The following is a 27791-nucleotide window of genomic DNA, read 5'->3' as shown; positions in this document are numbered from 1 at the left end:
CAGCCAGGCCAGCCTTGCAACCCGATTCAGAAGGTGCAATTGAAGGGGAGGGAGGGAGGGGGGACATGAAGGCAGGAATTGGAGAAGCTCAATGGTTGACCCCGCAGCAGGCTCCCGGGTTCAGTCTCAAGCACCTCCAGATTGGGAGGGGAAGAGAAAGACCCCTGCCTCAGTTCCTCTCTGGTGGGGGCCTGATTCTCTGCCATGTGGCTTCCTGTGCTCTAAATTGTTGACTCTTTGGGCTCTGCTTCTCCGGGCATCAAAAGTGAGACCCAGATTAGGTCATCAAAGAGACCTGGGTTCAACTTCGCCCTCGGCCATGAAGCTCACTGGGTGTGACCCTGGCCAGCCACTGCCTCTCAGCCTAACCTACCTTGCAGGGCTGTTGTGAGGATTGAATGAGGAGAGGAAGAAGAATAATGTAGACTGTCTTGAAAAAAAAGTTGGAATAGGAATGCAAGAAGTAGCTCATTTTTCACACAGCAAATCTGCTTTATTTCTTTTGTCCAGACAAGGGCTCTCCTCCTGCTGGAGCCTGGGGTGGGCCAGAGCAAGGGCCGGTTCCCTGCTCCGTGGGCAACTTTGGCTCAGTCTGACCCAGTCTACACTACAGACTTGTGAAGATAACTCAGTCAGAGAAACCCCCAAGGCGCTTTGGGAGGGGAAGGGGCAAGAAGGTCATTGCTCAGCTCCATCTCAAGCAGGCAGGAGGGCCAGGCGGTGGAAAGGAGGCCTTCTGGGACCGAGAGCTGCTGCCGGCCAGAGCTGACAACGCTGCCTCACAGCGGTGGAGCGGCGCTCATTCCGGGGCGCCCTGGGAGCTACTTGGAAGCAGACAAGCCAGGCGCGGTCCGGAGAGCCTCAAGGCGCGGCGAGAGGTGTGCGCAGCGAGGCTCCTGTTGTGCACACCCCGGGGCGCCAACCCCGGAGCAACTGCGCCCCGTTCCCTCGCCTGCCTGCCTGCCTGCCTGCGCCGGCCTGAGTGGCCTCGCCTCTCCCGCCCGGGCTGTCCCCTCCTCCGCTGGGGCGGGCGGAGAAGCGCCAGGAGGGACTATAAAGGCGCCGGGCGGGCGCGCAAGCGGGCAAGCCGGGACGCTGGGCGAGGAGACGCTGGAGCAGACGCCGCCGAGGGACCAGCGCAGCCGGCAAGTGCGCGGCGCCGCGCGGGGAGGGGGTGCCTCTCTCCCGGTTTGCAGAGAAGGGCTGGAGAGGGGGACCGCTTCTCCCACTTACGGACCCTCATTGATCAGCCCCCCCCCCGGGAAGCCCTGCGTTGGGTGGGGGGCAGGCGAGCTCCCCTCTCCGTTTTCCGCCGAGATTCCGGTTGCGGGGGGTGGAAAGAAGCATCGCCTTGGAAGAGACCACCCCCCATCTCCCCTCTCCCCGTCGCGCGCGCTGTGATGCCCCGGGAGGCTGCTGGCTTGGCCAGGGCTTCGGGGGGACGGAGGGGAGTTAGCGGGCTTCGTCCGCAAGTCACGAGATATCTGCAGCGGGGGGGAGGAGCGTTGGGTCCCCGCCGCCGTCTTCATACGGTCGCGGGCAACACACGTGTTCGGGGGGGGGGGAGTCTTCCCTTCCTCGCGAGGAAGGAACAAAGCGCGGCGTCGCCCGCGAAGCTGCTGAAAAAGGGAAGCGCGGAGCCGGGGCTCGTGATGCGCGTCTGGCGAGGAGCCTCCGGGCGTCTGCAGCGGGCACGACCGGCTCAGACGTGCCCGCGATGGGGGGAAGGAGGCGGCGGCGGCGGGTTTCCAGAGGCTCCTTCCCAGGAGGGGGCATGGAGAGGTGCGGGAGCTGCTGGCACTCCACCCACAGTGGCCCGGGGTCTCGGGGACGGGGGCAGGCAGTTGCGCGGGGGCTGGGTAGGGGGCAAGGTCCGGGTCTGGCTTGGAAGGGGGGGTGCGGACCTCCGGCTCAGGGACCAGGCAGCCCGATATGGGGTGGGGTGCGGGAACCTCGGGGGACTGCTGGAGATAGCTGCCCCTCATCCCCGGGACTGCCCGGTGGAGCTCCTCTTTCTTGGGGGGCTGTATCACCCCCAAACCCCCAGTGCCTTTAGTCCCGCTCCCGCGCAGTGGGCAGCGAGCGGCCGGCGAGGCTTTGCCCGATGCTAAGCCCAAGTGGAGGAGAAGCGAGCCCGAAGGGAGCCGCTGGAAAACTCTGGCCCCAGCCTGACCTCAAACTCCTGATCTTCCAGCAGCTCGTCAGATTTCCCCCCCCCTGCCCCCGCCACACACACACAAAGGACAAGCATAAGAAAGAGGAGAGTCCCACAGGCTGGGCTCCCCACTCCCTCGAAGAGCCCTCTGGGCCAGCGGCCAGATCTCCACAGTCCTCTCGGCTCTCAGCGTGGCCCATCGGACGGGCACTCTGGGAGGCTACCCAGCCACCCCTGAGCGAAAGGAGCTTTGTATCTTTCTTCACTTGTGGACTGACTGGTGTCCATCCAGCACTTCACAAAAAATTGTTACAAAAACAAGGTTCCTCCTAGAGGAAGTTGTTGTTGTTGTTCAGTCGTGTCCGACTCCATGGACCATGGACCCCATGGAACATGGACCCCATGGACCAGAGCATGCCAGGCATGCCTATCCTTCACTGCCTCCCGCAGTTTGGCCAAACTCATGCCAGTCGCTTCGAGAACACTGTCCAGCCATCTCATCCTCTGTCGTCCCCTTCTCCTTGTGCCCTCTGTCTTTCCCAACATCAGGGTCCTTTCCAGGGATTCTTCTCTTCTCATGAGGTGGCCAAAGTACTGGAGCCTCAACTTCAGGATCTGTCCTTCTAGTGAGCACTCAGGGCTGATTTCTTTGAGAATGGATAGGTTTGATCTTCTTGCAGTCCATGGGACTCTCAAGAGTCTCCTCCAGCACCATCATTCAAAAGCATCAATTCTTCGGCGATCAGCCTTCTTTATGGTCCAGCTCTCACTTCCGTACATTACTACTGGGGAAACCATAGCTTTAACTATACGGACCTTTGTCGGCAAGGTGATGTCTTTGCTTTTTCAGATGCTGTCTAGGTTTGTCATTGCTTTTCTCCCAAGAAGCAGGCGTCTTCTAATTTCGTGACTGCTGTCACCATCTGCAGTGATCATGGAACCCAAGAAAGTGAAATCTCTTACTGCCTCCATTTCTTCCCCTTCTATTTGCCAGGAGGTGATGGGACCAGTGGCCATGATCTTAGTTTTTTTTATGTTGAGCTTCAGACCATATTTTGTGCTCTCCTCTTTCACCCTCATTAAAAGGTTCTTCAATTCTTCCTCGCTTTCTGCCGTCAAGGTTGTATCATCAGCATATCTGAGGTTGTTGATATTTTTTCCGGCAATCTTAATTCCGGTTTGGGATTCATCCAGCCCAGCCTTTCGCATGATGAATTCCGCATATAAGTTAAATAAGCAGGGGGACAATATACAGCCTTGTCGTACTCCTTTTCCAATTTTGAACCAATCAGTTATTCCATATCCAGTTCTAACTGTAGCTTCTTGTCCCACATAGAGATTTCTCAGGAGACAAATGAGGTGATCAGGCACTCCCATTTCTTTAAGAACTTGCCATAGTTTGCTGTGGTCGACACAGTCAAATGCTTTTGCGTAGTCAATGAAGCAGAAGTAGATGTTTTTCTGGAACTCTCTAGCTTTCTCCATAATCCAGCGCATGTTTGCAATTTGGTCTCTGGTTCCTCTGCCCCTTCGAAATCCAGCTTGAACTTCTGGGAGTTCTCGGTCCACGTACTGCTTAAGCCTGCCTTGTAGAATTCTTTGGGATTGGGATGTAGACTGATCTTCTCCAATCCTCTGGCCACTGCTGAGTTTTCCAAACTTGTTGGCATATTGAGTGTAGCACCTTAACAGCATCATCTTTTAGGATTTTAAATAGTTCAGCTGGAAAATCATCACTTCCACTGGCCTTGTTGTTAGCAAGGCTTTCTAAGGCCCATTTGACTTCACTCTCCAGGATGTCTGGCTCAAGGTCAGCAACCACATTACCTGGTGGTTCCTCCATATCTTTCTGGTATAATTCCTCTGTGTATTCTTGCCACCTCTTCTTGATGTCTTCTGCTTCTGTTAGGTCCTTCCCACTTTTGTCCTTAATTGTGGTAATCTTTGTACGAAATGTTCCTTTCATATCTCCAATTTTCTTGAACAGATCTCTGGTTTTCCCCATTCTATTATTTTCCTCTATTGCTTTGCATTGCTCGTTTAGAAAGGCCCCCTAGAGGAAGAGTGGGATACAAAATCCTAGAACCCTAGAATGGTAGAGTCGGAAGGGACCCCCAAGGGTCATCCAGTCCAACCCCCTGCAGTGCAGGAATCTCAGCTGAAGCCTCCATGGCAGATGGCCATCCAGCCTCTGCTTATAAACATTCAAGGATTTAGATAAATTCAATAAACAAATAAATTCAATAAATACATCCTGTAAAAGTGTAATGCGTAAGACATAGAAACATTAGAATTACCACGCTCCATAAAGAACATCATTCACTGTGTGTGTCATGTCATTGAGAAACATGACACAAAATTGTTCCAATATGCTACAACAGGGGCACGAATACTTTTAGCTAAGCTGTGGAAGCAAGAACAAATTCCAACAATTGAGGAATGGCGTCAGAAAATGGTGGAATATATGAAGATAGCTGGACTAACACCTGTAGCCAGCAAGGTTGCGAAACATATGAAAAAGAATGGGAAAAGTTTATGGTTTATATCAAAAAGAGTAACGGAAAATAAAATTACCAGCAGAATGGTTTAGAACTCACAACTATAATTAAATATCTCTTTATTTGTAATTCAAATGAAGCAACAAATACAATTTATAGTTATCAGATAAAAACAAGACATAAGTATGACTTATGAAAGATATATTGGAAAAATAGAGAAACGGTTGTTCAGAAAACTCTAGTAATTAATTAATCAATAATTTTGATGCATGATTTAATGAATAAGGAGTAAAAACCGCGCAAAAGATGGATGTCAGTTCAAAGCAGAAAAAGGAAGTGTGGAAGTCAATTTTGTTTTAAGTTATTTGTACAATTTGTTTTAAGTTATTTGTATAAATCTGTATACATTTATTGGTATGAAATTATATACATACATATAATGTTAATCCTTGTAAACTGTCAATAAATATCATTTGTTTAAAAAGAACATCATTCACACACCAGCCTTTAAGAACATGAGAAAAAGTTCTTTTTAAAATCAGGCACCTAAAAGAAGATAAATTTGGGAGGAGAAGCACTTTGGTGGGAAGAATAAAATAAAATAAAAAATTCCTTCCAATAGCACCTTAGAGACCAACTAAGTTTGTTCTTTGTATGAGCTTTGGTGTGCATGCACACTTCTTCAGATACCAGTGTGCATGCACACGAAAGCTCATACCAAGAACAAACTTAGTTGGTTTCTAAGGTGCTACTGGAAGGAATTTTGGTTTGTTTGTTTGTTTGTTTTGACTATGGCAGACCAACACGGCTACCTACCTGTATTTGGTGGGAAGGTCATTCGACAGGCACAGAGCCCCCACCGAAAAGGCTCTTTCCCACAGGCCCCACCTGCAGTTTAGCATGGGCAGATGGGTGCGGGAGGTGGCATTCTCTCGGGAATTGGGGCCCCAGGTCATTCAGGGACTTCCACTTCCAGCTGAGCACCTTGAATTGGGCCCAGGAAGTTCTCAACTTAGACCTCCAATGTGGAGGAGTGTTTCCTGAGAGGACTGTGTGCAGTGAATAGTGCTCAAGATGGCCAAGTGCCAATCACATCACTGGCCCTCAGCACTTTGGGTGGGGCGGGTGCCACTTCTGTGTCCTGCGCAGCCCCTGGCACACATCCCTTGCCAGGGAGGGAGGGAGGGAGGGGCGGGGAAGGAGAGGGAGCTGCTGCCCACGGACCATAAGAACATAAGGGGAGCCCTACAGCTGGATCAGGACAAAGGGGGCCCATCTAGTCCAGCCCCCTGTCCTCACAGTAGCCAATGCAAAACCCACAAGTGGGATTTGAGCACAAGGGAATGGAAAAATGCTGATGTTTTAGACCTTGAAGGTCATGACAATAGGTATGGTTGGCATGCATATTTGTGGTATGAAAAGGTTAAAGTACATAGAGCTTCCCTGAATCATGTTGTAAGAAAATCAGTTTTGTCCAGTCCTGTGGGAGGGAGTTCCACAGTTTAACTATGTGCTTCTGGGGCCAACGCCTTGCTCTCCTCCGCCCCCTCTTGCAGGGCGAGTGCCACCATGGTCCTGTGCCACTCTCTCCTCTTCCTCCTCCTGCTGCCCTTCTTGGGCACAGCGGCTGACGCTGCCACTCCAGGCTGCAAGATCAGGATCACAGCCAAGGGCTTGGACCTGGGTAAGGAGGCGGGGAGGGCAAGGGGAGGGGATCCTGCAAAGCGGTTCTCTTTGGGGTGCCTGCCTGGTCCCCAGCACTGCTCCTGCCATGGACACCTCTGGCCTTTGGGTCCTGCCCCGTTCTGCCTGCCAAAGGGGTCTTGGCTGGTCTCTTGGCCGGCATCTCCTGGCCCCAAGGGATGTGGGTGGCTGCTTGACCACCCTCCTGGGTTTGCGAGGGGAGCAGCTGGCGGTGACACCCCTCTGGGGGCTTTTGCAGTGAAGCAGGAGGGGCTCCGCTTTGTGGAGCAGGAGCTGGAGAACATCACCATCGCTGATTTCCACGGCAAGGAGGGCCAGTTCCACTACAACATCAGCAAGTGAGTTTTATTTTTTGGGGGGGGGGAGACTGCCCCCACAGGGGCTTTGCTTCTTGGCCAGGGACCAATCACCCACTCTGGGTTGGTGGCCATCGCTGCCTCCTGTGGCAGAGAGTTCCATAGTTTAGTTGCATGCTGTAACTACGCAATTCAGTACCAGGGCCGCCTTCAGAGGCTGCGTCTCTCTCTCTCTCTCCCCACAGGGTGAGAGTGACCCATCTCCACCTGTCCGCCTCCGACCTGCGCTTTGAGCCCAAACAGCACCTGGCCTTCAACATCAACAACGGGTCCATCAGCCTGCGCTTCCGCCGCCAGCTGCTCTACTGGTTCTTGTGAGTCACTCGCACTCCACTCTCGCACCAGCCCAGCCTCTGGCACCAGCCCAAGCAGGGAGCCTTGGAGGAGGCCGGCTTGGGGGGGTAACTAAGCCCCAGGGAGCCAGCTCCTTCCCACCACAGGCAGAGGGTCCTTGCAAGGGAGCTGTGAGCCTGAAGTGGCAAGCCTTCTTGTTAACTGCGACTCTTGCATTGCAAAGGGTTGGACTAGATGGCTCTTGGGGTGCCCTCCAGCTCTACAGTTCAATGATCCCACCTGGATAGCATGTATCATGCATGGAAATGGGGTGAATATGAATCCCCGTGACCCACATGTGTGGGGTAAATAACAAAAGAATTGAGTGGGTGCCTGGAATCAAAGTGCGGGGCTCAGCTCACCTTCCAGCGAGAAAGTGCCCCCAGTTGCAGAGTTTAAACTCGCAAAGTCAAGCAGCTCAGTGAAGCGAGAGGAATGTAAGCTGCTTGCATTTAGTCTGTTCGCAAAGCACTCCTCTCTTTCTGCCCCTTCGCAATGAACAGACCACACACTATTAAGTAAGTTTAAAATGCTTTACTTACAAAATGTTCCAAAAGTCAGATTAATGCATTTATCCAAGCAGCGGCAAAGAGAGCACAGGCAGAATACGGTTGGGTAGAAAATGAAGAAAGATAGCTTCAAACGCACGAGCTCTAAGCTTGGAGTTTGCTTAGGCACGTCTTCCTTGGTCAGTTATATGGCACAGAGAGAGAGGGAACAGGAAGAGAAGGCTTAACTTCCTCCCTCGGCAGGGAAGAGGAGGCGTGACCTAGCTGAGTCTAGGAAAGCGACTCTGTAGTCTTAACCCCTTCATGCACTAACTAGTATTTATGCATTATTATATTTGACTGCAATCTCCCACGGAAACCTCTGTCTAATGGGCCAATGGTGCCCTCCCAGCTTGGTCCTCAGCGCTCTCTCTGCAGAGACCCTGGCCTGATTCTGGCATTGAAGGCTTCCAAGTGCTCTGTGGAGGGCTCCCTTTGTGGCTGAATTGTGTGGCTGCTGGGATAAGAATAACTGTAATAATTTAATTCTTTATGCCCCAGCCACTCTGGGCGACTTCCAGCAAAATATGACGACTTGGGGGTTGGCCTCCTATGCCCCCCGCCCCATGCCTACTTTTAACCCTTTCCACCCCAGCTATGACATCGGCTCCATTAACACTTCGGCCGAGGGGGTCCACATCTACACTCAGCTGGAGCTGTCCAAGGACAACAGCGGCCGCCTCAAGATCTCCAACTTCAGCTGCAATGCCTCCATTGCCCGCATGCATGCGGGATTCAGTGGCACGCTCAGGTAGGCCTGGCACGGGGTGCCCCCTGCTTGGCCCCTGACTCCTCCTTGGTTGCTGCTTTGGGGGAGCTGGGTGGAGGAGGAAGTCCCCAGCAGGGGCACCTCTGAGCAGGGCTGAGACAGGTGGCAAACTGCTTCAGGGACCAGGCTGGACTGCTGAAGGGTGCTGGAAACTAAGTTGGCATCACGGCGGCATGGCTGGAAGGGGTGGGGGGAGCCCGTGGCAGCAATAGTGACTGAGGATGCTTGGGGGGGGGGCAGGGCACTGGCTGGAAGGTCCAGCAAGGAGTTAGGGTGGCTCATTCCCACCCACTGGGCAGAATAGATAAGAAGAGCCGGCTGGATCAGGCCAACGGCTCATCTAATCCAGCATCCTGTTCTCACAGTGGCCAAGCAGATGCCTCAATCGGAGACCAGTAAGCAGGATCTGACCCCAAGAGCCACTCTCTCCCTTCCTGTGGTTTCCAGGCAGAGGCAGAGCGCAGCCACCCTGGCTAGCAGCCTTCGATAGCTCTTCATTATCTTCTTTTAAGGCATCTAGGGTGGTGGCCACCTACTGTGGCAGAGAGTTCCACAGTTAAACTACGTGCTGTGTGAAGAACAACTTTCTCTTATCTGTCCCGAATGTCTTTCTGACGTTCAGCATCCTTGAAGGTCCACAAAGCCTTGTGTTACGAGATGCTGTGGCAGGGAGAGGCATTCTGGGACTTCCCCTTAGAAAGGATCAAGCCCCCCCCACCAGGTTGGATTTGATTTAAATCAAATCAATTAAAATCACTAGTCAGTAGGACTCAATTTATTTTTATTTTTAATTTTTACAGAAAGACTCATTCTTGTTGGTATAATCTTAATATTTACAACCAGATGAAGGTTTCATAAATTTTCAGAGTAGTTTTTACAGTTATATCAAAAATTACTGATTTGGTTATACTATTAGAAATACAAGGGCAGGTAGCTTATGAAATTATCGTTTATATTTGGACAACTTTTCTGCTATACTTTATTGGAAGGAGAAAAATAATAATTGCCTTAACAATTTATTTAACTAAAACAATAACATTATAACATATGTATCCATGTTTGTTAACTGATGTTGTTAAATGTTTTTTTTTAAAAAAAACCTTAGACTGAGTTTTAGCACACATGAAAAACTTAAAACAAATCCTTATTTCCTGATGAATAGCCTTTGGACTATAATATAACTATATTATAGTAATATAATAATATAGTTTGGCCAAACTGCGAGAGGCAGTGAAGGATAGGCGTGCCTGGCGTGCTCTGGTCCATGGGGTCACGAAGAGTCGGACACGACGGAACGACTGAACAACAACAACATAATATAACTGAAATAGAAAACTATCTTTAGAAAGATTGTTCCTCCAAAAGCATTTTATTTTAAAAATCTGATTTTAATTTTTAAAAATCTGATTTTTAATTAATTAATTTATTAATTTCAAATAATTGACTTTTATCCAGCCTGGTCTCCACTTTCTCGCTTTTGCATTCTCTCCAGAAAGGTGTATGAATTCCTCGGCACTTTCCTCACCACGGGGATGCGCTTCCTTCTCAACCAGCAGGTAAGGACCCCCAAGCCAGAGGTAGGTGGGGCACAGGACCTTTGGCAGCCCCCCCTCTCTCCTGGCAGGGGGCAGGAGGAGGAGGAGGAGGAGGAGGTCTCAAAGAGGGGACCCTCCCCCCCCCTCTGCATTGCATTGGGGGCTGTTGCTTCCTGCTCCCCGCAGACTCCCCCCTTCCCTTTCTCGCTTTCAGATCTGCCCCGCGCTGAACCACGCGGGGCTCGTGCTGCTCAACTCTCTGCTGGACACCGTGCCAGGTGAGGACGGGCAAGGCGAGGCGGCCCACTCCCTGCCCCTGCTGCCTGCCTGTCAACTGAGCTCGAGGGTCAATAGTGGGGGGCAGGGGCGTGGCAAGGTAAATTACCCGGGGGCAAATAAAATTTTGTCAACCCCCCCCCCCAGGCATGGGAAGGTCATGTGGTGGTACCCGGTGCAGAAAATTTCTTGTCAACCCCCCCCCCATTGATCCCCCCCCCCCGCAAAAATTGTTTTACGTTATTTCATATTTTCTTACAAAGGAATAATAAGGAATAATAATAATAATAAAACTTTTTTATATATCCCGCCCTCCCCGGCCAAAGTCGGGCTCAGGGTGGCTAACATCAGATACATAACATTGGTGTAAAATCAAACAATAATTAAATTACCTCCTAAAAACATCTCAAAAATCAAATTAAAGTCTAATTAGATGGCTTTCCACAGGGTTCGGGTTGGGAACAGTAAGTGTTCTCTGAACTGAAATTGACATAGGAAAACAGCCGAGTGAACAGCTATTTGGGTGGAGGTGGGTCAGGATATTAACCGATATGCATGAAATTTCATATATAGCTATATAATCCCTAGGATAGTAAGATAAGACCCTCGGAGCAGGCATTTTCCCCCAAAAAAAAATCAATAAAATTTCAATTTAAAAAAAATTCAAAAAAATTTGTTCCTTGATCATTTGTCACCCCCTCCATTATGGAACCCGGGGCGGCCAGCCCCCCTGCCCCCCTTGCTACGCCCCTGGTGGGGGGAGGCGTAGGAGAAGGCCAATGGCCCATCTGGTCCAGCAGCCTGTTCTTGCAGGGGCCGACCAGATGCCTGTGGGAAACCTGCAAGCAGGATTCGAACACAGAAGCGACTCTCCCCTCCTGCAGTTCCCAGCAACTGGGGTTCAGAGGCATCTTCACTCTAACCGTGGGGCAGGCAGGCAGGCAAGGGACGCTGTGGCCATCAGCTGCGCTCTCTCTCTCCCTGCCCTGCAGTGCGGAACCCGGTGGACGACCACATTGGGATAGACTACTCCCTGCTGAAGAATCCCATCGTCACGTCTGACACAATGGACCTGGATTTTGAGGTACCTCCTGCAGCAGAGCCCAGGGCTGGGGAACACTGGGACTTGGCTGGGGGGTCCTGGGCAGGGGAGAGGACTGAAAAGGTGGGGTGCAGCAGCTGTGCCCAACCTCTGCCCGAGGGGGACATGAGGAGTCTTTGTTCTCCGGGATTGGTGGTAGGCAGAGCCCAAGGAACCGGGGACTGATGTGAGAAGAACCTTGGCCAATATTTAAATCCTAGAGGTTTGGTGGGAGGAGGTATCCAGCTTGCGTCAGAAGGAGCAGCAAGATGCAGGCAAGGGATTGAATATTTGGGGAGTCAAAACCCACCCTGTGGTACCAGGCAGGCATGCTTGGGGCATGGGCGAGCTGCGGGGAGGTGGCTCCTGGCAGTTGGGTCTGACTGGGGTTGTCACACCCCCCCCCAGGGCAAATTCTTCTACTTGGGGGACGAGAACAAGACGCTCCCCAATTTGGCCGTGGAGCCTGTCGTGCTGGAGACGGAGCGCATGGTGTACCTGGCCGTCTCCGAGTACTTCTTCGATTCCGCCCTCTTCTCCTACTTCCAGGCTGGCGTTCTGAGCATGGAGATTGCCGACGAAAAGGTTTGTTGGGCAGAGAAGCCATGTGGCGGGGTGGGGGTGGGGGGAGAGATGGTCAAAAGCCGTGCCAAGCGGGCAGAGGCCAGGGAACCCACAGCCGCTGCTCTGACCCGCTGGGACGCTTCGCTCTTGTTCCAGGTGCCAAAGGATTTGGAGGTTCTGCTGAGAGCCACGTTTTTCGGGAGCATCGTCATGATGGTGAGTGGCAGCGGCAGGGAAGGAGCTTGCCCTTGTCCTTCATCCAGACTCCATGCTTCTCACCCCCCAGAGTGGCAGCAGAGCTCTGGGAGAGAAGCTGAGGTGTGGGCAAAGGGGCACAACACAGGCTTCCACCTCTCTCACTCTCTCTCTCTGTGATCTGATAGTCTCCCTCAGCTCCACCCCAGGAACTAGCTGGAGCCAAAGGGATCTCCTTCAGCCTCACTGTCGCAAGAAGGGTGCCTGGGCTCCACAAGCTAGGACTGTGCCCCCAGGGATGAGGGTCCCCAGCTGGAAAAGCACATGGCACCTCCAAGCCCGTTCCCTGGTCCTCCTTGGCTGAAATGAAAGCCCTTCTTCATGCAGTGCGCAGCTAAACTGTGGAACCCCCTCCCACTGGAAGCAGTGATGGCCACCAACCCAGATAGCTCCTGAATCCCAGGAGGGGCAGAGGGCTCTTGCATTCGAATCCTGCTTGCAGGTTTCCCATAGGCACCAGTTCAGCTATTGTGAGAGGGAGACGCTGCACTAGATCTGGCCTCATCCTGCAGGCTCTCCTTATCACATTCCTTCCTTCTCTCCTCCAGAACCCCTCCGTGGTGGATGCTCCTCTGATGCTGAGGCTCCGGGTCTCCTCGCCGCCCAGCTGCGCCATCAAGGCCTCGGGGATGTCCATTTCCGTCACAGCCACCCTCAACATCTTCTTGGCCCCCGTGGATCAGCCCCTGGTCCAGCTTTCCAGCATGACCATGGTGAGTGGGGTAGGCGAGGCCCCCGCCAGGGACACAGCTCCTGGGGGCGCACAAAAACCAGACTGTGGGGTGTAGGGCATATATGTTTGTGGCAAGGTGCCACCACCACTGCAGCAAGATAAAACACAGGAGAAGCTTCCTCTCCTTCTCGCACCACAGCACAAGGGGTGCAGTTCTTCTGGAGAAACCCAGGCAGATGGGTGGGGTATAAATAAATTATTATTATTATTATTATTATTATTATTATTATTATTATTATTATTATTATTATTATTATTATTACGCCCCTCCTCCTTGCCTCACCCTCTCTGCGGACCCTTTGAGGACTTGGGTCACATAAAATGCTGTAGTTTCTAATGCAGCTATTGCAGTAAAATGATATTTTCAGGGGTGGTTGTGTGCTGATACAGCTCTTTGCCAAGGGCACAAGGGACCCTCAGGGCATCTCTGAGGGAGGCCAGAACTAATTCTCCCCAGAGAAGTAGTTCTGGGCTGCATCAATAGGAGTATAGCATCTAGATCAAGGGAAGTAATAGTACCACTGTATTCCGCTCTGGTCGGACCTCACCTGGAATACTGTGTCCAGTTCTGGGCACCCCAGTTCAAGAAGGATACTGACAAGCTGGAACGTGTCCAGAGGAGGGCAACCAAAATGGTCAAAGGCCTGGAAACGATGCCTTATGGGCTTAGGGAGCTGGGTATGTTTAGCCTGGAGAAGAAAAGGTTAAGGGGTGATATGATAGCCATGTTCAAATATACAAAAGGATGTCATATAGAGGAGGGAGAAAGGTTGTTTTCTGCTGCTCCAGAGAAGCGGATACGGGGCAATGGATTCAAACTACAAGAAAGAAGATTCCACCTAAACATTAGGAAGAACTTCCTGACAGTAAGAGCTGTTTGACAGTGGAATTTGCTGCCAAGGAGTGTGGTGGAGTCTCCTTCTTTGGAGGTCTTTAAGCGGAGGCTTGACAGCCATCTGTCAGGAATGCTTTGATGGTGTTTCCTGCTTGGCAGGGGGTTGGACTGGATGACCCTTGGGGTCTCTTCCAACTCTACGATTCTAGGATTCTATTATTCCCTCATGCTCAATCGGGTGTTTCCCCCCAGCTCAAAGGAGCTGCTGACTCTCCTGTGACCCCTTGTCCTCCTGTAGCAGCAATCCTTGCATTGCTGTGGGTTAGACTAGATGTCCCCTGGGGTCACTTCCAACTCTGCAATTCTACAATTCCTCCTCCTCTATCTCCTTGTGGCGTGGTTCACCTGCAAGCTCCTTGCCTGTAGAGCATAACTCTGGAACCCCAAAGGCTGGGAGGGCAGACTGTCCGGGAGCAATGCTGTTGGGGTGGGTCATAGGATTAGGGCCGGGCCCTGAGGGTCCCAGTTCATGGTCAAAGAGCTCTTATATGAGGCTGTGACAGTTCTTGGCCTCCAACTGCTGCTCCTGTCTCTCTTGGAAAGCCAAAGGGTGGCAGTCGCCCCCTTCCCGGGCAGGATGCCGGCCTCCTTTGAAACTGACCTGCCCCTTGTCTCCTCTGCAGGAAGCTCGGCTGAGCGCAAAGGTGCTTTTGCGCAAGAAAGCTTTGCAGGTGCTGATGGACCTGAGAAGGTACTGGAAGATGTCGCAGGATGGGGAGAAGGGGGAGCCATGGCCCAGTGCGGATGGCTGTCACTCACTTCTTCCTCTCTCTTTACCTCCTTCAGGTTCCGGATCTACTCCAACCAGTCGGCGCTGGAATCCCTGGCTGTAAGTGCTGGCGGCTGGGCCTGGGGGAGATTCCCCCAGAGGTGGGCCCTGGGAAAGGCAAGGCAGGGCTGCAGCTCAGAATGGGGGTCGCCTCCCATGCCTCGCTGCGTGCCCAGGAGCGCTGGGGCTCCGTTTCCCGTGTCTCCACCCAAAAGGACCTGGAAAGAGCTCCCTGCTCCTGCCATCCTGAAGATCCAGAGGGGAAACCGAGGCTGCTGAATCTCCTTCACTGGGGCTGTTGAAGCAGAGGCTGGATGACCACCTGTCAGGAACTCTGTAGTTGTGATTTCTGCGTTGTAGGGGTTGGGCTAGAGGACCCCTGGGGGTCCCTTCTGACCCTGCAATTATTCTATGGCTCACTCTCTCCCTCCCTCCCTCCCCAGCTGATCCCTCTGCAAGGACCCCTGAAGACTCTGCTGCAACTGACCATCATGCCCATCATCAACGGTAAGAGCTGCCGGCCTGGAGGCGCCGCATGCCTCTGTGCCTGGGAAAAGGAGAAACGCTGCTGTGCAGAGGCCCTTGACCTACTTCTGCATTTTGGAGATGCTCCAGCCCCAGCCTGGCCACCGCAGCCAAGAACCTCCCTCTCTTCTCTCTTGAACTGGGGCAGCGGGGGGGGGGGCAGGACACAATGCTGAGCATCAGGGTGGTCACTCTGTGGGGGCCCCCAACTGTAGCTGGGCAGCAAGTCCCCCTGTCTCTTTTAGCCATGGCGGCCTCTGGGAGCCCAGAGAAATCTCAAAGGCCAGTCCTTCAGCACACAGCCAGAAACTGTTCCTTGGCCCCCTATTTCAGCCTGGGTTCAGATCAAGCTGAATGTGAGAAAAGCCTGGCTGCTGGATCAGGGCATGGGGGGGGGGGACAGGATCTAGTCCAGCACCCTTTTCTCACAGTGATGCCTGTGGGAAACTGCAAGTGGGATCTGAGCCCCAGAGCCCTCTCCTCTCCTGCCGTTTCCAGCAACTGGGATTTCAGAATCATTGCTTCCCCCAACTGTGGAGCCAGAGTAGAGCCATTGCGGCCAGCAGCCACCGAGAGCCCTCCCCTTCACGACTCTTGTCTTTTCTTGCAGAGAGAACCAGGAAGGGGGTCCAGATCCCACTCCCCGAAGGCATGGATTTCATGAAGGAAGTGGTCACCTACCACAAGGTAGGCATAAGGATATAAGCAGGATCTGAGCCCTTCCCTCTTGTGGCTTCCAGAAGCATTCACTGTTTCCAACCACAGAGCGGAGCCAGCTGCCTGATAGCCCTCGACAGCCTTTATCCGCCATGCATTTTAGAGCCTCCTTTTGCAAAAGGAGCAAGAGTCCCGCTTCTCTGGCAGGATGCGGCCGTGCTGCTGCTGCTGCTGCCACCGCCTCCTTCTCCTCTTTCCAGGAGCTCCAGTCTTCCCTCCCCTGCGAGGTGGCAGCCAAAGCTCCAATCCCACCCCAGCTTTGCCCACCTCTCTCTCTCTCCTTCCTTCGCAGGGCTACCTGACCATTGGCGCAGACCTCCATTTCTCCAAAGGCCTGAGAGAGGTGGTGGAGAAGTACAGGACCCCACAGGGCCCATCGCCGACCTCCGCGGCTGCCTGAGGGGCTCCACCAGCAGCCCTCCTCTGGCCTCCCCCCCCCCTCTGAAGGGCAGAGCGCCCGCCTGCCTGCCCTGGTTTGCCCTCCGCCAGCTCATGGCAGGACCAAGCAGGCAGCAGAATCACCAGCAGGGCAGGACAAGGCGGCAGCGGCAGCTGCTGCTGCTTTGAGAACCTGAACCAATAAAACAGGTCAAAACCACTCTCATCTTTGGACACCTGCCTGCTGTCTTCTGCGGGGACTGGGCTGCTCCATTCCCACCCAGTGTGCCAGTCTGTGGAGGCGCTTTGCCCACTCTGTGGCTCAGCCCAGGGCTGGTGAGGGCCTTGTGCCAAGGGGTAGCGTCTTGCAGGAAGGCGCCAGGCCTCAAGGGGGGCTTTGCCCCAGAGCAGGAACTCTGGCCCAAACAGCGTGGCAACATCCTGGGGGTTGAATTCCCCTCTTTGGAAAGGCAAAGCCACCGAGATGGATAGCCCTTACTATTTCCATATGTGGGTCGATATGCAGGGGAGAAAATCAGTCTGCAGTGGAAGGGCAAGCAGCCCCCACCCCACGCCCACAGCCCTGTAACACTGCTGCTGCTGCTACCCACTTGGCATCTGCGCAGCCCAGTGCATCACCTGCATCTGCACCATCATAGTAAGTTGCGACGACCCTAGAAGGCAGGCCAGTATCATTATCTGCATACTACAGATGGGGGCAGTGAGCCTGAGAGAATGTGGCTCCCCCAAGGAGGAGTTTGAAATGAGTTTCAGAGCAGCAGCAGATGCAGCCCTCTCTTGGTGCAGCTGCACTTAGAGTAAAACGTTTAGCAACAGACCCTGATCATTTATGGGACTTTCTCCAAACGCTTCCACCTTTCCAATCTGAAAAGCCGCTTTGGCCCTCATCGGGGTGTTCGAGGTCCATATCGATCGTAGAGCTAAGGCCAGGTAATCTTGCGCATTTCCAGGAGGATCGTGTCCCATCCCCTTTTCCAGTCACATGACTGACTCCCCCCCCTAAAAAGCCTCTATGGAAGTGGGGGAGGGACTTCTCCTGGGATGCGAAGACAGCCAGCTTTCCTTCCATAAACTTCCTTACATCAACAGGTCTTGGAATCCAAATCCTTGTCTGCTTTGGCAGATCGATTCCTTTTTCAGAGCTGCTGTGTCCCTCTGTGTGCCCAGACCTTATATACCAGCCTGGCACCCCCACCCCCTAATATTCTGGGCTGCCATCCCCATCAGACCCAGCCAGGGAGGTCAGGGGCACCAGGGGTTGTAGCCCAGAAGATTGGCGAGGGAAAGGCTGGCGAAAGCTGCTGCTTCTAAGGGCAAAACACCGGCTGCTTATTTTTAAATTCCCTTCCTCATTCATCCTGGCTTGGAGATGTGATGGTCACAACCCCAAGTGGCCATGGGCTTGATTGCTGTCAAGGGAGCCACAGGAATCTGCTTCGTGCCAAGTCAGGCAACGGGCCACCTAGCTCAGCCACTGACCCAGGCGGGCAGCAGGAGCTGCCCCTAAGGCCTGCCTAGCCAAAACAGGGATGGCACTTTGGACCTTGTGAATGCCGGATCTCTTCTGCCGCAGGGCCCCACCCAGGGCAGACTCCCCACTCCACAGGAGGAAGTGGGCCTGCACTGAGATGTGACTGAATGGGGAATAAACAAGCATTTCTGAGTTCAGACACTGGGGAGTTCTGCGGCATTATGGCTTGCTTGCAGGAACGGGCGATTTCTGCAAACTTAACTTACGAATGGATTCAAGTTATAAGGAGGGAGCTTCCGACTAAACAGCAGGAAGAACTTTCTGGTGGCAGGGGCTATTCAACAGTGGACCAGACTCTGTGGGAAGGTGGTGGTCTCTCCTTCGCTGGAGGGCTTTAAGCAGAGGCTGGGGGGGGGCTATCTGTCAGGGCTTCTTTAGCAGCTTCCCGTGCTGCGGAGGGGGGGGGGCTGGATTAGATGACCCTTAGGAGCCGCCTTCTAACTCTACAGGTCTATGATTCTATTGCACAATTCATAGGTTAAATAGCAGTGACCGCCCCAACGATTTAGAGATTCACTTCCTTCTTGATGCTGTTACTATGGCCTTAGGCATCTAGTGAAGGACTTCTGATGTGTGACTAAAAAATGAAGCTCTTACATTTCTGAGATTCAGCGTTTGGTGAATGACCCAAAAGTGTGTTGAGAGGACAAAGCCAGAAGGCAGACGCATTCGCCTGCATTGGATTCAGGGTGCCAGGCATTTTCCAGGGCTTGTGGACAGATGAGATTGGGAGACACAGGTGGCTGGTGCAAATGCTCCGCCCCCACCAGGTAAAAGACACACCTGCAGCCAGCCACCTCTGCTGAGATGCATGCTTGGGCATGTCAGCCCCACCCAAGGCAGCTATTGGAAGGCAAAGCCTGGGAGCCGGGTGGCTGCCTGGGAGGCAGAGCTCAGGGGAAGTCGGCCCAACCTGCCCCGGCTACAAAAGCCATCCCATAATGAGCCACGGCTGAGTCATCACCTCCTCCAGCATCTAGAAATGGCCAAGGAGCATGAAGAGAAGGAAGAGAAAGCACATGAGCGCGCTTCCTCCTGTTGTGTTTTCGACTAAAGCCATTTAAAAACAGCATTGCCACAGAGGCCTGTAGGAAACCCGCAAGCAGGATCCGACCACAAGAGAAATCTTCCTTCCTTTGGTTTCGAGCAAGCGGCATTCGGAAGCCTTGCTGGCTCCGGCTGTGGGGACGGGGCTTGTCTGACATCGCTGGCAGCCGCCAATGGCTCCCCCCCCTCAGGACCTGCCATTTGGGGCAGGGTAGAGAAGGGCAGCCAGAGTCATCCAGCACCCATCCCTCCTCCCCAAACGCAGAGGATAGCAAGAGAGCACCCGGGGGGAGGACTGAGAGGGAGAGAAGCCGCAGAGCCAGGGGAGCACCCACCCTGCCCCCCGGGGCTCCTCCAGAGACAGACGCAGAACTCCAGGCCCCTTAGAAAAATAGTTTTAATCGTGGGCCCCGGCCCCAGAGACTTGAGGGTGCAGCCCAGGAGTGGCTTTCGTTCCACCAGTGATTCAGATCCCTTCGTCAAGACTGACCGAGAACTAAGGCTGAGAGAAGTGGTCCCGTTAGGGGTGCAAGGGGGGAGGAGGAGGAGGAGGCAGCTCTCACCGTCCTCCTCAAAGGCAGTGCAAAAACCCTACAGGCAGTGCCGGGGAGGGGAGGGGAGGGCTGCCCCAAGAGGAGAGGAGGAAGAGGGGGCCCCTTGTGGACCCCCCCCCAACCACCAGGGCAGCCTGGAAGCCCAGGAGAGCGGCCGGCAGGGCGGAGGGTCGGGAGAGTCCTTGTGCTTCCCCCCCAGCGCCTGGCAACGGGAGGGCAAGCGGCCCTGCGGGAGGCCCCAGCTGCCATCTTGGCACAGCAGGCAGGTGTGGGCGAAAGGGCCCGTCGCGCACGGAGGACGCAGTTCCCCTCAGAGGCAGAAGAGGGCGCCACGAGCCGAGGGCTAGAAGGGCTGCCCCGTGATGAAGCGCTGGAACATGTTGAAGGCGGGTCTTGGGCGGTCCGAAGGCACCATGTGACCTGCTCCCTGTGGGTCGGAGATGGGAGAACACAGCAGGAGGGTTAGGGGTGGCCGAGGGTTCCCAGGGGGCACAAATGATGCCCTGGCCGGGAGTCCAGCCACAGACACACACACACACACCCCGGACCAGTTACCTTGACGGTGAGGAAGGACATGTTGGTGTATTCCTTCACAAAGCCGCCAATCTGGTCCTGCCCGTTCTCATCGGTGTAGATCCAGGGCCGTCGGGCCACTTGCACCTGCCAAGCAGAGACCCCGTTCTTAGAACCAGAAGGGACCCCCCAGGGACCATCTAGCCCAACCCCCTGCAAGGCAGGAATCCCTGGCGGGTGGCCATCCAACCTCTGCTCTAAAATCCTTGAGGGAAGGAGAGTCCTCGGACCACCACCTGATGGCGTCTCAGGTGAAAAGGTGGCAGGGGGTTAAGAGAGGTTCTTGCCAGCTTCCTGGTGGTGCCGAGGTTAAATTAAAACCACCCGGCTTCCTCAAAACACGCAAGGAGGGGCTCAGCATTTTGCTGCTCACTTCTGCCGTGCCGGAAAGCAGAACCGAAAGAGAAAACGTGGAACAGAAAGCAAGGGCCAAGCCTCTTGACCCTCCGCCCCTGGAAACAGACTGGGCCGAGAGCAACATTTGAATGTTTGAGTCAACAGGAGGAAAGAGGAATGAAGTATTCCCCCCCCACACACACACAAATATGGAAGATGGCAGCCCCCAACTTTCCAAGTTCTTCCATTCCTGGTTTCCCAATTAGGGTCCAAAAGAACCTGAGAAGAGCCTGCCGGATCAGACCAACGGGGGCCCACCCAGTCCAGCACCCTGTCCTCGCTGTGGGAAATAGGCGCCAACCATAGGGAGCCCTGGGGGCCCAGGCACCCACAGCGCAGGGTGGGAGTCGCGTTGGGGTCTCGTGAGGCCTCGGAGATCGCGCCCAAGGCCCTGCCAGGCCTCAGAAGCACCGCTGCGGCACCGCAAAGTCATGACGTCACATTATGGCACCCATAACCCAAGTTGGTGCCCCTGCTGCAGGAAACCAGCAAAAGCAGGATCCGAGCACAAGAGCCCCTCTTCCCTCCTGTGGCTTCCAGCATCCGGGATTCAGGTATCCAATCCTCGTTTAAAGCCATTCAGGCTGGTGGCCTCCCCTGCCTCCTGTGGCAGTGAGTTCCACAGCGTGCCAAGACACTGTGTGAAGGACATGGTGGTTCATTCCAGGAGGCAAACACCTGACTCGGCCTCAGTCCAACCCACTCTCCAGGGAGCAGTAGCCAGACGTCACCCCACCCCACCCCACCCCTCCAGAAGGACGGGGAGTTCACACCAGCCCTGCAAAGTGGCTCCCTCCTTTTCAAAGATTCTGGGTGCCTAGTTTTCAGCAGACGGGGAGGAAGTACCCCAGATCTTCTGAGGTTCTTCTGTCCTTCAGCAGCCCTGGAGGGAAGGGGTCCCGCTCTGCTCCCCCTCCCGAAAAACGCCAGAAGCTGAAAGGCGCAGGGGCTTGTGGGTGGGCGCCCTCCTCCAAGCAGCCCCCCACGGCTCCTGGCTCAACCCACCTTCTGGCCCAAGGAGTCCACGAACCACTCGTCCCCCAGAAAGTTGCAGGCCATGTCCACGTCACCGTTGTAGATCAGGACGCGGTATTTCTGCGGGAGGGCCAGTCTGGAGTTAGTGAAGCCCACTGGTGCCCTCTGGGGCAGCCCACCCATGCCTCCCCCCCCAAGGGCCTAGTAGCCCAACCCCCTGCAGTGGAGAAATCCCAACAGGGGGGGCTCCCTGCACCTCCTCGGACTCACCATGGAGCCCAGCAGCTTCAGGTACTGGTCCTTCATCGTCAGGTAGATGCGTCTGTAACCACGGCTGACGGGGAAGCTGGAAGGGGCGGGGGGGGCAAGGAGCGTTAGGAGGGGTGGGGAAGCTGCACAGTCCCAGGCCAGGTCAAGGCCCCCTCCCCTCTAGAGGCCACCTTTGTGTGTGTGTGTCCCCCCCCCCATCCATCCTCTCTCACCTGCACATCTGCCATTCCGGGGGATTGTCCACAATGTGCAAGGCCTTGCGCACCTGGGGGTCGTTCATGTAGGCGGTGGGGGACGAGGTGTTGATGCAGGGGGGGTCCAGGTGAGCCTTGTTACTTGCGACCGGCAATGTGAGCAGGAACTGGGGGTTGGGGGGGGTTGAAAACATTTCAAAGTTAGTATGCTCTGATTGCTAGAAGTAGCCCTTTGACCCCCCCCCCCGCCAAGACGGCGCAACTCTTTCCACGCTCAGGTTTGCTAGGCCACTGGAAGAAGCGACGGCTGAGGGAGGGGGGCGGTTTCGTGGTGGTAACGGATACAGGTGTCCTCTCACAAGCCAACCCCCCCCCCCCCCCGTTCTCTCTTCCGGGTCTGCCCAACTGGAAAACGTTGGGCTGGGCCTGTTGCCCCCTCTGCCTCTACACTCCAGGGGGAGAGCCTGATGCCAAGCGGAATTGGAGACAGAATCGTGCCCCCTCCCCACCTCTAGAGAGAGAGCTGCTCTCACCTCCCTCCAAGAGGAACGAAGCGGCTGCCGGATGAAGTTGTTGCCCAGATCGTAGCTGACCAGCATCCCATCATTGTACCTGGAAGCCAAAGAAGGGGTCCTGCTTAGAGTCACCTCCTCACTGGAGAGCCGGAAGGGCCCCCCAAGGGTCATCTAGCCCAACCCCCTGCCACGCAGGGACCCCAGCTGAAGAATCCTGGAGCTGATGTTCCGGCACCTCCTGCCACTCTCCCCCACCCACCCAGGGCAGGGCAGCGGGTGCTGAAGTTGAGCGTGGGCGAGTCGCCTGCTTATAATGCAGTGCCCCCATCTCACTGGGGAGCGCACCTGCCGGCAGCCGAGCCTACCTGTAGCTCCCAGGCACTCCGCCAGCACATGGGGCATACAGGTTGTAGATGTTGAGGCCAGACTCATCCACAATACGGATCACCTCCGCCATCTGCAACGAGACGCGGGGAAATGCAAGGACCCAGCCAGGAGGAAATGGAGAGAGAAAGAGAGGGCCCAGCCCCACTCCTCTGCCCAGGCAGTGCCCCACAAGTGGGTTCGGGGGCAGGGGGAGAAGCCCCGGCCAGCCGCCCTCCTCTCACCCCGAGAGTGCAGTTCAGGTCCTTGTTGTCGTGGAAGTTGCACTTCCCGCCAGAGCAGCACGAGGCCTGCAAGTCCGACCAGAGCCTGCGGGAAGAGGGAGGACCAGAACCATCGTCACACCAAAGCCCTGGCTTTGCCACGGCCCCCACCAGCCAAAGCAGACCCCCGCTTCTCCCCTTCCACTCCTTCACCACTGCCAGTCTTCCCCGTCAAAGAACTTAAGTCTTAACAGTTTTTCACAATACGAAAACATGAGCCATAAACTGTTGTCCTCCCAGTATCACATATTTGCATCGCACATTCACCGTGACTAAAACGTGTGCTCTTATCTCTGCATTTAGGGAATTAATTGCTGCGCTAGCCTCTTGGAAGATCTGTTTGTGCAGCAGGCAATGGGAAATCGCTTCCACATTGTAAAAAACAGGAGAGATTCCACACCCGGCCAACCTTGTCTTCTTTTGGGAGTTCCTTTTGCAACCTTTGTGTGGCAGGCAAGTCTTACTGATAAGGCCACATCCCCATTGAACAGTAAATCAATGACTGCCCGTCTTCTGCACCTAAGGATGCAGCCCCCCCCCAAGCAGGCAGATTCTCACCTGCTCCCCAGGAGACCGTGGTAGTAGGCGAAGTAAACCAGGGAGTTGTCATTGGTCTCGTACGAGGAGAGCCCATTGCCCACTGCGATTCCCTGGAAAACACAGGCACGGCCCCATCAGCGAGGAAGCCCCCTTGGCACCCGAGGTCACAAAATGAAACATATTCCTCTTACATTTGGAAAGCCGAGCTCTCCTTTGATCTGCTGTGGTGGAAAAACGTGTTGATGTATATACACCAACAGAGAGCTTATAGTGTTAAAACCGCATTCATAGAATTCATAGCACTGGAAGGGAGCCGAGGGTCATCTAGTCCAACCCCCTGGAAAATGCCCCCCCCAACCTCTGTTTATAAACCTCCAGGGGAGGAGAGCCCGCTGTCTTCCCAGGGAGTCCGTTCCACGGCCCAACAACTCTTCCCATCAGAATGTTCTTCCTGCCCTCCAGAGCAGGAGGAAACAAGCTCGCTCCCCGGGTTGTTGCGAAAAGGAGCCACCAGGTCGTAGGAAGACAAGTGAAGTAATTTCCCGCTGAGTTTCTGGCCCGGATGCTTCTTCCTGTGTGCCAGGGATGCCCCTTTTTGCTTGGCCAATCAGGCTGTTGCTTAGTTACCTGGTGGCAACTTGGCCTTCTTTGTGACTTAATTTCCACAGACGCATTAAGCTAAGGTGAGAAAATGTCTCTGCGATTTGCAGGCCTGCGGTCTCCACTTTTTGTGGCTTCCCCAGTGGCTGCTGAGGTTCTGACCCGGCAAAAGCTGCCTAAAACACCCCAACCGTTGCAGTGAACTGAACCGCCCAGAGATTCCACTAGGTGCCCTCAAATTCCAGCGGTCTGAGAGAGAGTCAGCCTTTGTGCACTTTTCTCCGTCCTCTTCCCCAAAGATAAAGATGCTTCTAGAATCAAACTCACGTGACTGTAGGGTTGGAAGGGACCCCCCCCCCCCCGGGTCATCTAGCCCAACCCCCCGCAATGCAGGGGTCTCAGCCCAAGCATCCATGACAGGTGGCCCCCCAAGCTCTGCTTAAAAACCTCCAAGGAAGGAGAGTCCACCACATTCTGAGCGAGTCCATTCTTGTTCCTCTGGAAGGAGCTGCCAGCTGAGACTGGATTTCCGCCCCGGCTCGTTCCTTTGGCGCTCCCGGGACAGATGAACCAGGCGGCCTCCGAGGAGCCTCTGCATGCGGCTGCCACCCACGACTCTTTCGAGCGTAGGCTCAGCGCCAGGATCTTGAAATCCTCCAGAGCAGGTGAGTGGCAGCTGGCTCCTTTCGCAAGCAGAGGCACCGATCCGCAGCCCAGCCCTTCTCTCCAGCACCTTGGTCCTCCTCCTCCTCCCTCTAGCACCCTAGAGGACCCCGCAGACACACACCTTCAAGTTGAGGCTGGGGTCCTGCATGACCCACTGCGCCAGGGTGGGGATGTAGATCCCTCCGTAGCTCTCGCCGGTGAGGAAGAGGTCTTTGCTTCTGTATTCCGGGTAGAGGCGCAAGAACTCCTTCAAGGCCAAGTAGTTCACTCGAGCCACCTGCCCGGGGTGGGGGGGGGGAGAGGCAAAGTGAGCACACAGCAGGCAAAGGAACAGAAGCCCCCAGAGCCCACCTCCCAGTCCCGTCCCGTCCCCCACCGTACACACCTCGGTGTCGTTGGTCCGGTAGTCTTGGCTATCCGAGTAGGAGTAGCCCACCCCAACGGGGGACTCCAAGTACAGGATGTGCGCCAGCTGCAAGAGACGATGACAGCAAGTCACTTTTCACCCACAAGGGGGCGACATTCCCCATGGTGCCCCCAAGCGCTTGGTTCCACTCATTTCATTGCATCTGTACCCCACCTTTTCCCGCCAAGGAGCTGAAGGCAGTGTCCATGATTCTCCCCCTCCTCATTTTATTCCCACGACAACCCTGTGAGGTAGGCACTGAGTGGTCACAGCCAATGGGCTGCATGCGGCCAAGTGGGGATTCGAACCCTGGTCTGCCAGATCCTGTTCCGACACTCCAACCACAACACCAGACTGGCTCTCTAGCTGTCCGGAGGCACAGGCAACGGTATCCTTTGCTACAACCTGCCCTTCAAGAATTTAACACCCAAGAGCCAGGAATTCTATTTTGATTCGCAACCAGAATTTCTTAGGGACCCCCTTGACGGAAGGGAGAGGAAGGAGGAGGCCTCACCTTGTTCCAGGCATAGTTGTTGTATCCCAGAGTGGCTCCATCAGGCTGAATCTGCCGAGGGAGGGAGAAGCGGCTGTTATTGCGACACAAGGCAAGGGGATTCCCTCTCCTACGACCCAAATCGCAGCGGGTCCTTGTTTCAAGGCTCTGTGCCCAGCAGGCCTGGGCAGATCAGGAGGCAGCCGGCCTCACGGTGAGAAAGTTCACACATTCAGGTTTCGAATCTGAGTCACCCCTTCCTTGGTGCATCATCCCAATTAACTTCCAATTGAGATTATTTATTTTGCAAAGGGAGCTGACAGGCCATTATTATTAGCGATGAGTGATACTGGAAAACAACTGCACTTTGAAGAGATTATCATCCCTGTCACAAGCCCAGCGCAGGTGAGTGGCTGATCTCATAAATGCTGATTGAGTTCTCGTCACCCACGGCTGGCATGCAGCGTCCCACCCTGAAAGATCCACAGCTTGTAGAACAAGGAACCGCTAGGCCAATTGCGGCATCAACCTCAAAGATGCAGCCGTGGCCACAAACGTGGGGCAGCTTTAAAAAGGGATCAGACAAATTCATAAGAGGCGAATAAGGTTAGCAACAGCTACCAGTCGGGATAGCTATACAGAATCTCCCCTGTGCATTTCAAATGAGCCTGCCTGAAACCATCTAGGGATCCTTGGATCTGGACTGTTTTAACACATCATTACCCCACTCGGTAGAATTCGATCCGTTGTATTTTAGCTGTACAATCGCTAAAACATTCAGGAACCAAAATGCTTTTTCTGTGCAGCCTGAGCAAGAGCAGACACCATTCAGAGAAAGAGGTCGGAACGGGTCAATATATTGGAGGACTGTCCCTGGATCAAGCGACTTTTCTTTTTTCGGTTCTCCAAAGTTCTTAACCTAGCTCAAGATTGTCCTCTGAACTAGCTGGACATTTAACTAAGAATCACAAGTCAGTCCATTGTTTGAAAAATGAGGCTTTAGATCCGCCTTGGCCCCAAATGGCAACTAGGCAGTCCATTGTGGCGACGGCAACCTAGGTTTAAGGAGCCATTTGGGGCCAACTTATATACATCTGAATTTCTAACTCTGGTCAAGGAGCCACATGCCTCTGCAAACCAGATGCTGGAAGCTGCAGGAAGGGAGAGGCCGTGTTGCGCTCTGGCCCTGCTTGCGGGCTTCTCAGGGGGGCCCCGGTTGGCCACTGGGAAAACAGGGTGCTGGGCTCTGGGGCCCCTTTGGCCTGATCCAGCTGAACTCTTCTAAATTACTGCTACTGACTGCATCAGATCCATATGCTGCCCCCCCAAGGAGCTCAAGGCAGCAAGCACACCTCCCAAACCAATTCCAACAGAAGTGCGGCCTTCCCTGCGAGTGCCAAGAGTTTCCCCACTTGTTCCAGGGGAAAGGGACCCCCTGGCCCACCAGATTCCACCCCCCCTCCATCAGTCCCGGATACTGACCCTGAAGGGCCCATGCTCTGTCAGGAGGCCGGCGATGGAGCTGCAGCCGGGCCCGCCGTTCAGCCACAGCACGAGCGGCTTGTCCCCGGCGCCGTTGCCCTGCGCCTCGACGAACCTGCAAGCGAGGCGGGCGGAGGGTGAGCAGCAGCCCCACGGGACCCAGGTGCCACCCCTCGACCTGCAGCCTCCCTCCTCGCGATCCCTACCAGTAGTGCAGGTGCTTGTCGCTCTCGGCGTCCAGGTAGCCCGAGTAGTGCTTGAAGGCGGGCTGCTTGGCCAGCCCCGGCAGGTAGGTGACCTCGTGCCCGGCGGGCACCGCTTGGGCAGCGCAGCAGAACAGCAGCAACAGCAGCAGCAACGGAGAAGCAGGAAGAGGAGGCATCGTCTGCAAGCGGAGAGAAGAAGCGGCGAGAGAGCGCAGAGTCAGAGCGCAGCCGGGACTCGGCTTGCGCGCAAGGATCCCGTCGCGCCTGCAAGGGCAGCCGGGCCGGGCTCCTCGAGGGCATCCAGCCTGACCCTCCCTCCCTCCCTCCCTCCCTCCCTCCCGCGCCCCCGCTTGCCTCGGCTCGACGGCGGCAGGAGCAGCACCTGCAGCAGCGCAGCTCCGGAGGCTCGACTGGGGAGCGCGCGCGTGACCCGCGCTCATATGGCCCAGGCGGGTCACCTGACGACCGGGAAGAGAGGGGCGGGGCCCCAGGAACAGCCGGCCAATCGGAACCGCGCCGCACCCCCCTCCCCGTCTCTCTCTCCCCCCCGCCGTCGCGGGGCGTATTCACCCTACTCGCCGCGC

At 54.9% G+C, this 27791-nt stretch overlaps 2 protein-coding genes across 2 annotated transcripts; one reads left to right on the top strand and one right to left on the bottom strand.

Annotated features, from left to right (window-relative positions):
- The first annotated feature begins 885 nt into the window (after positions 1 to 885).
- Positions 886 to 16169, top strand: PLTP (phospholipid transfer protein). The gene is made up of 16 exons (XM_033153923.1): positions 886 to 1145; positions 6210 to 6337; positions 6596 to 6695; positions 6899 to 7027; positions 8190 to 8345; positions 9856 to 9919; positions 10113 to 10176; positions 11167 to 11258; positions 11664 to 11840; positions 11976 to 12035; positions 12623 to 12787; positions 14326 to 14393; positions 14489 to 14531; positions 14915 to 14978; positions 15607 to 15683; positions 16006 to 16169. Exons 2-16 carry the CDS (start codon positions 6223 to 6225, stop codon positions 16111 to 16113), a joined length of 1482 nt encoding a protein of 493 aa, XP_033009814.1. The 5' UTR covers positions 886 to 1145; positions 6210 to 6222; the 3' UTR covers positions 16114 to 16169.
- A 2900-nt stretch (positions 16170 to 19069) lies between these two features.
- CTSA (cathepsin A) lies at positions 19070 to 27385 on the bottom strand. The gene is made up of 14 exons (XM_033153922.1): positions 27208 to 27385; positions 27002 to 27116; positions 25541 to 25591; positions 25006 to 25092; positions 24742 to 24897; positions 23373 to 23464; positions 22776 to 22860; positions 22533 to 22624; positions 22186 to 22264; positions 21671 to 21819; positions 21459 to 21534; positions 21219 to 21308; positions 19800 to 19904; positions 19070 to 19671 (listed from the first exon to the last, which is right to left on the bottom strand). The coding sequence occupies exons 1-14, from the start codon at positions 27381 to 27383 to the stop codon at positions 19588 to 19590; spliced, it is 1437 nt and encodes a 478-aa protein (XP_033009813.1). The 5' UTR covers positions 27384 to 27385; the 3' UTR covers positions 19070 to 19587.
- Between the last annotated feature and the right edge of the window lie 406 nt (positions 27386 to 27791).

The sequence above is a fragment of the Lacerta agilis genome, chromosome 6, assembly GCF_009819535.1.
Source record: "Lacerta agilis isolate rLacAgi1 chromosome 6, rLacAgi1.pri, whole genome shotgun sequence".
Lineage (NCBI taxonomy): Eukaryota > Metazoa > Chordata > Lepidosauria > Squamata > Lacertidae > Lacerta > Lacerta agilis.
The sequence above is the reverse complement of the archived record's forward strand: the minus strand, read 5'-3'. Positions and strand labels throughout refer to the sequence as shown.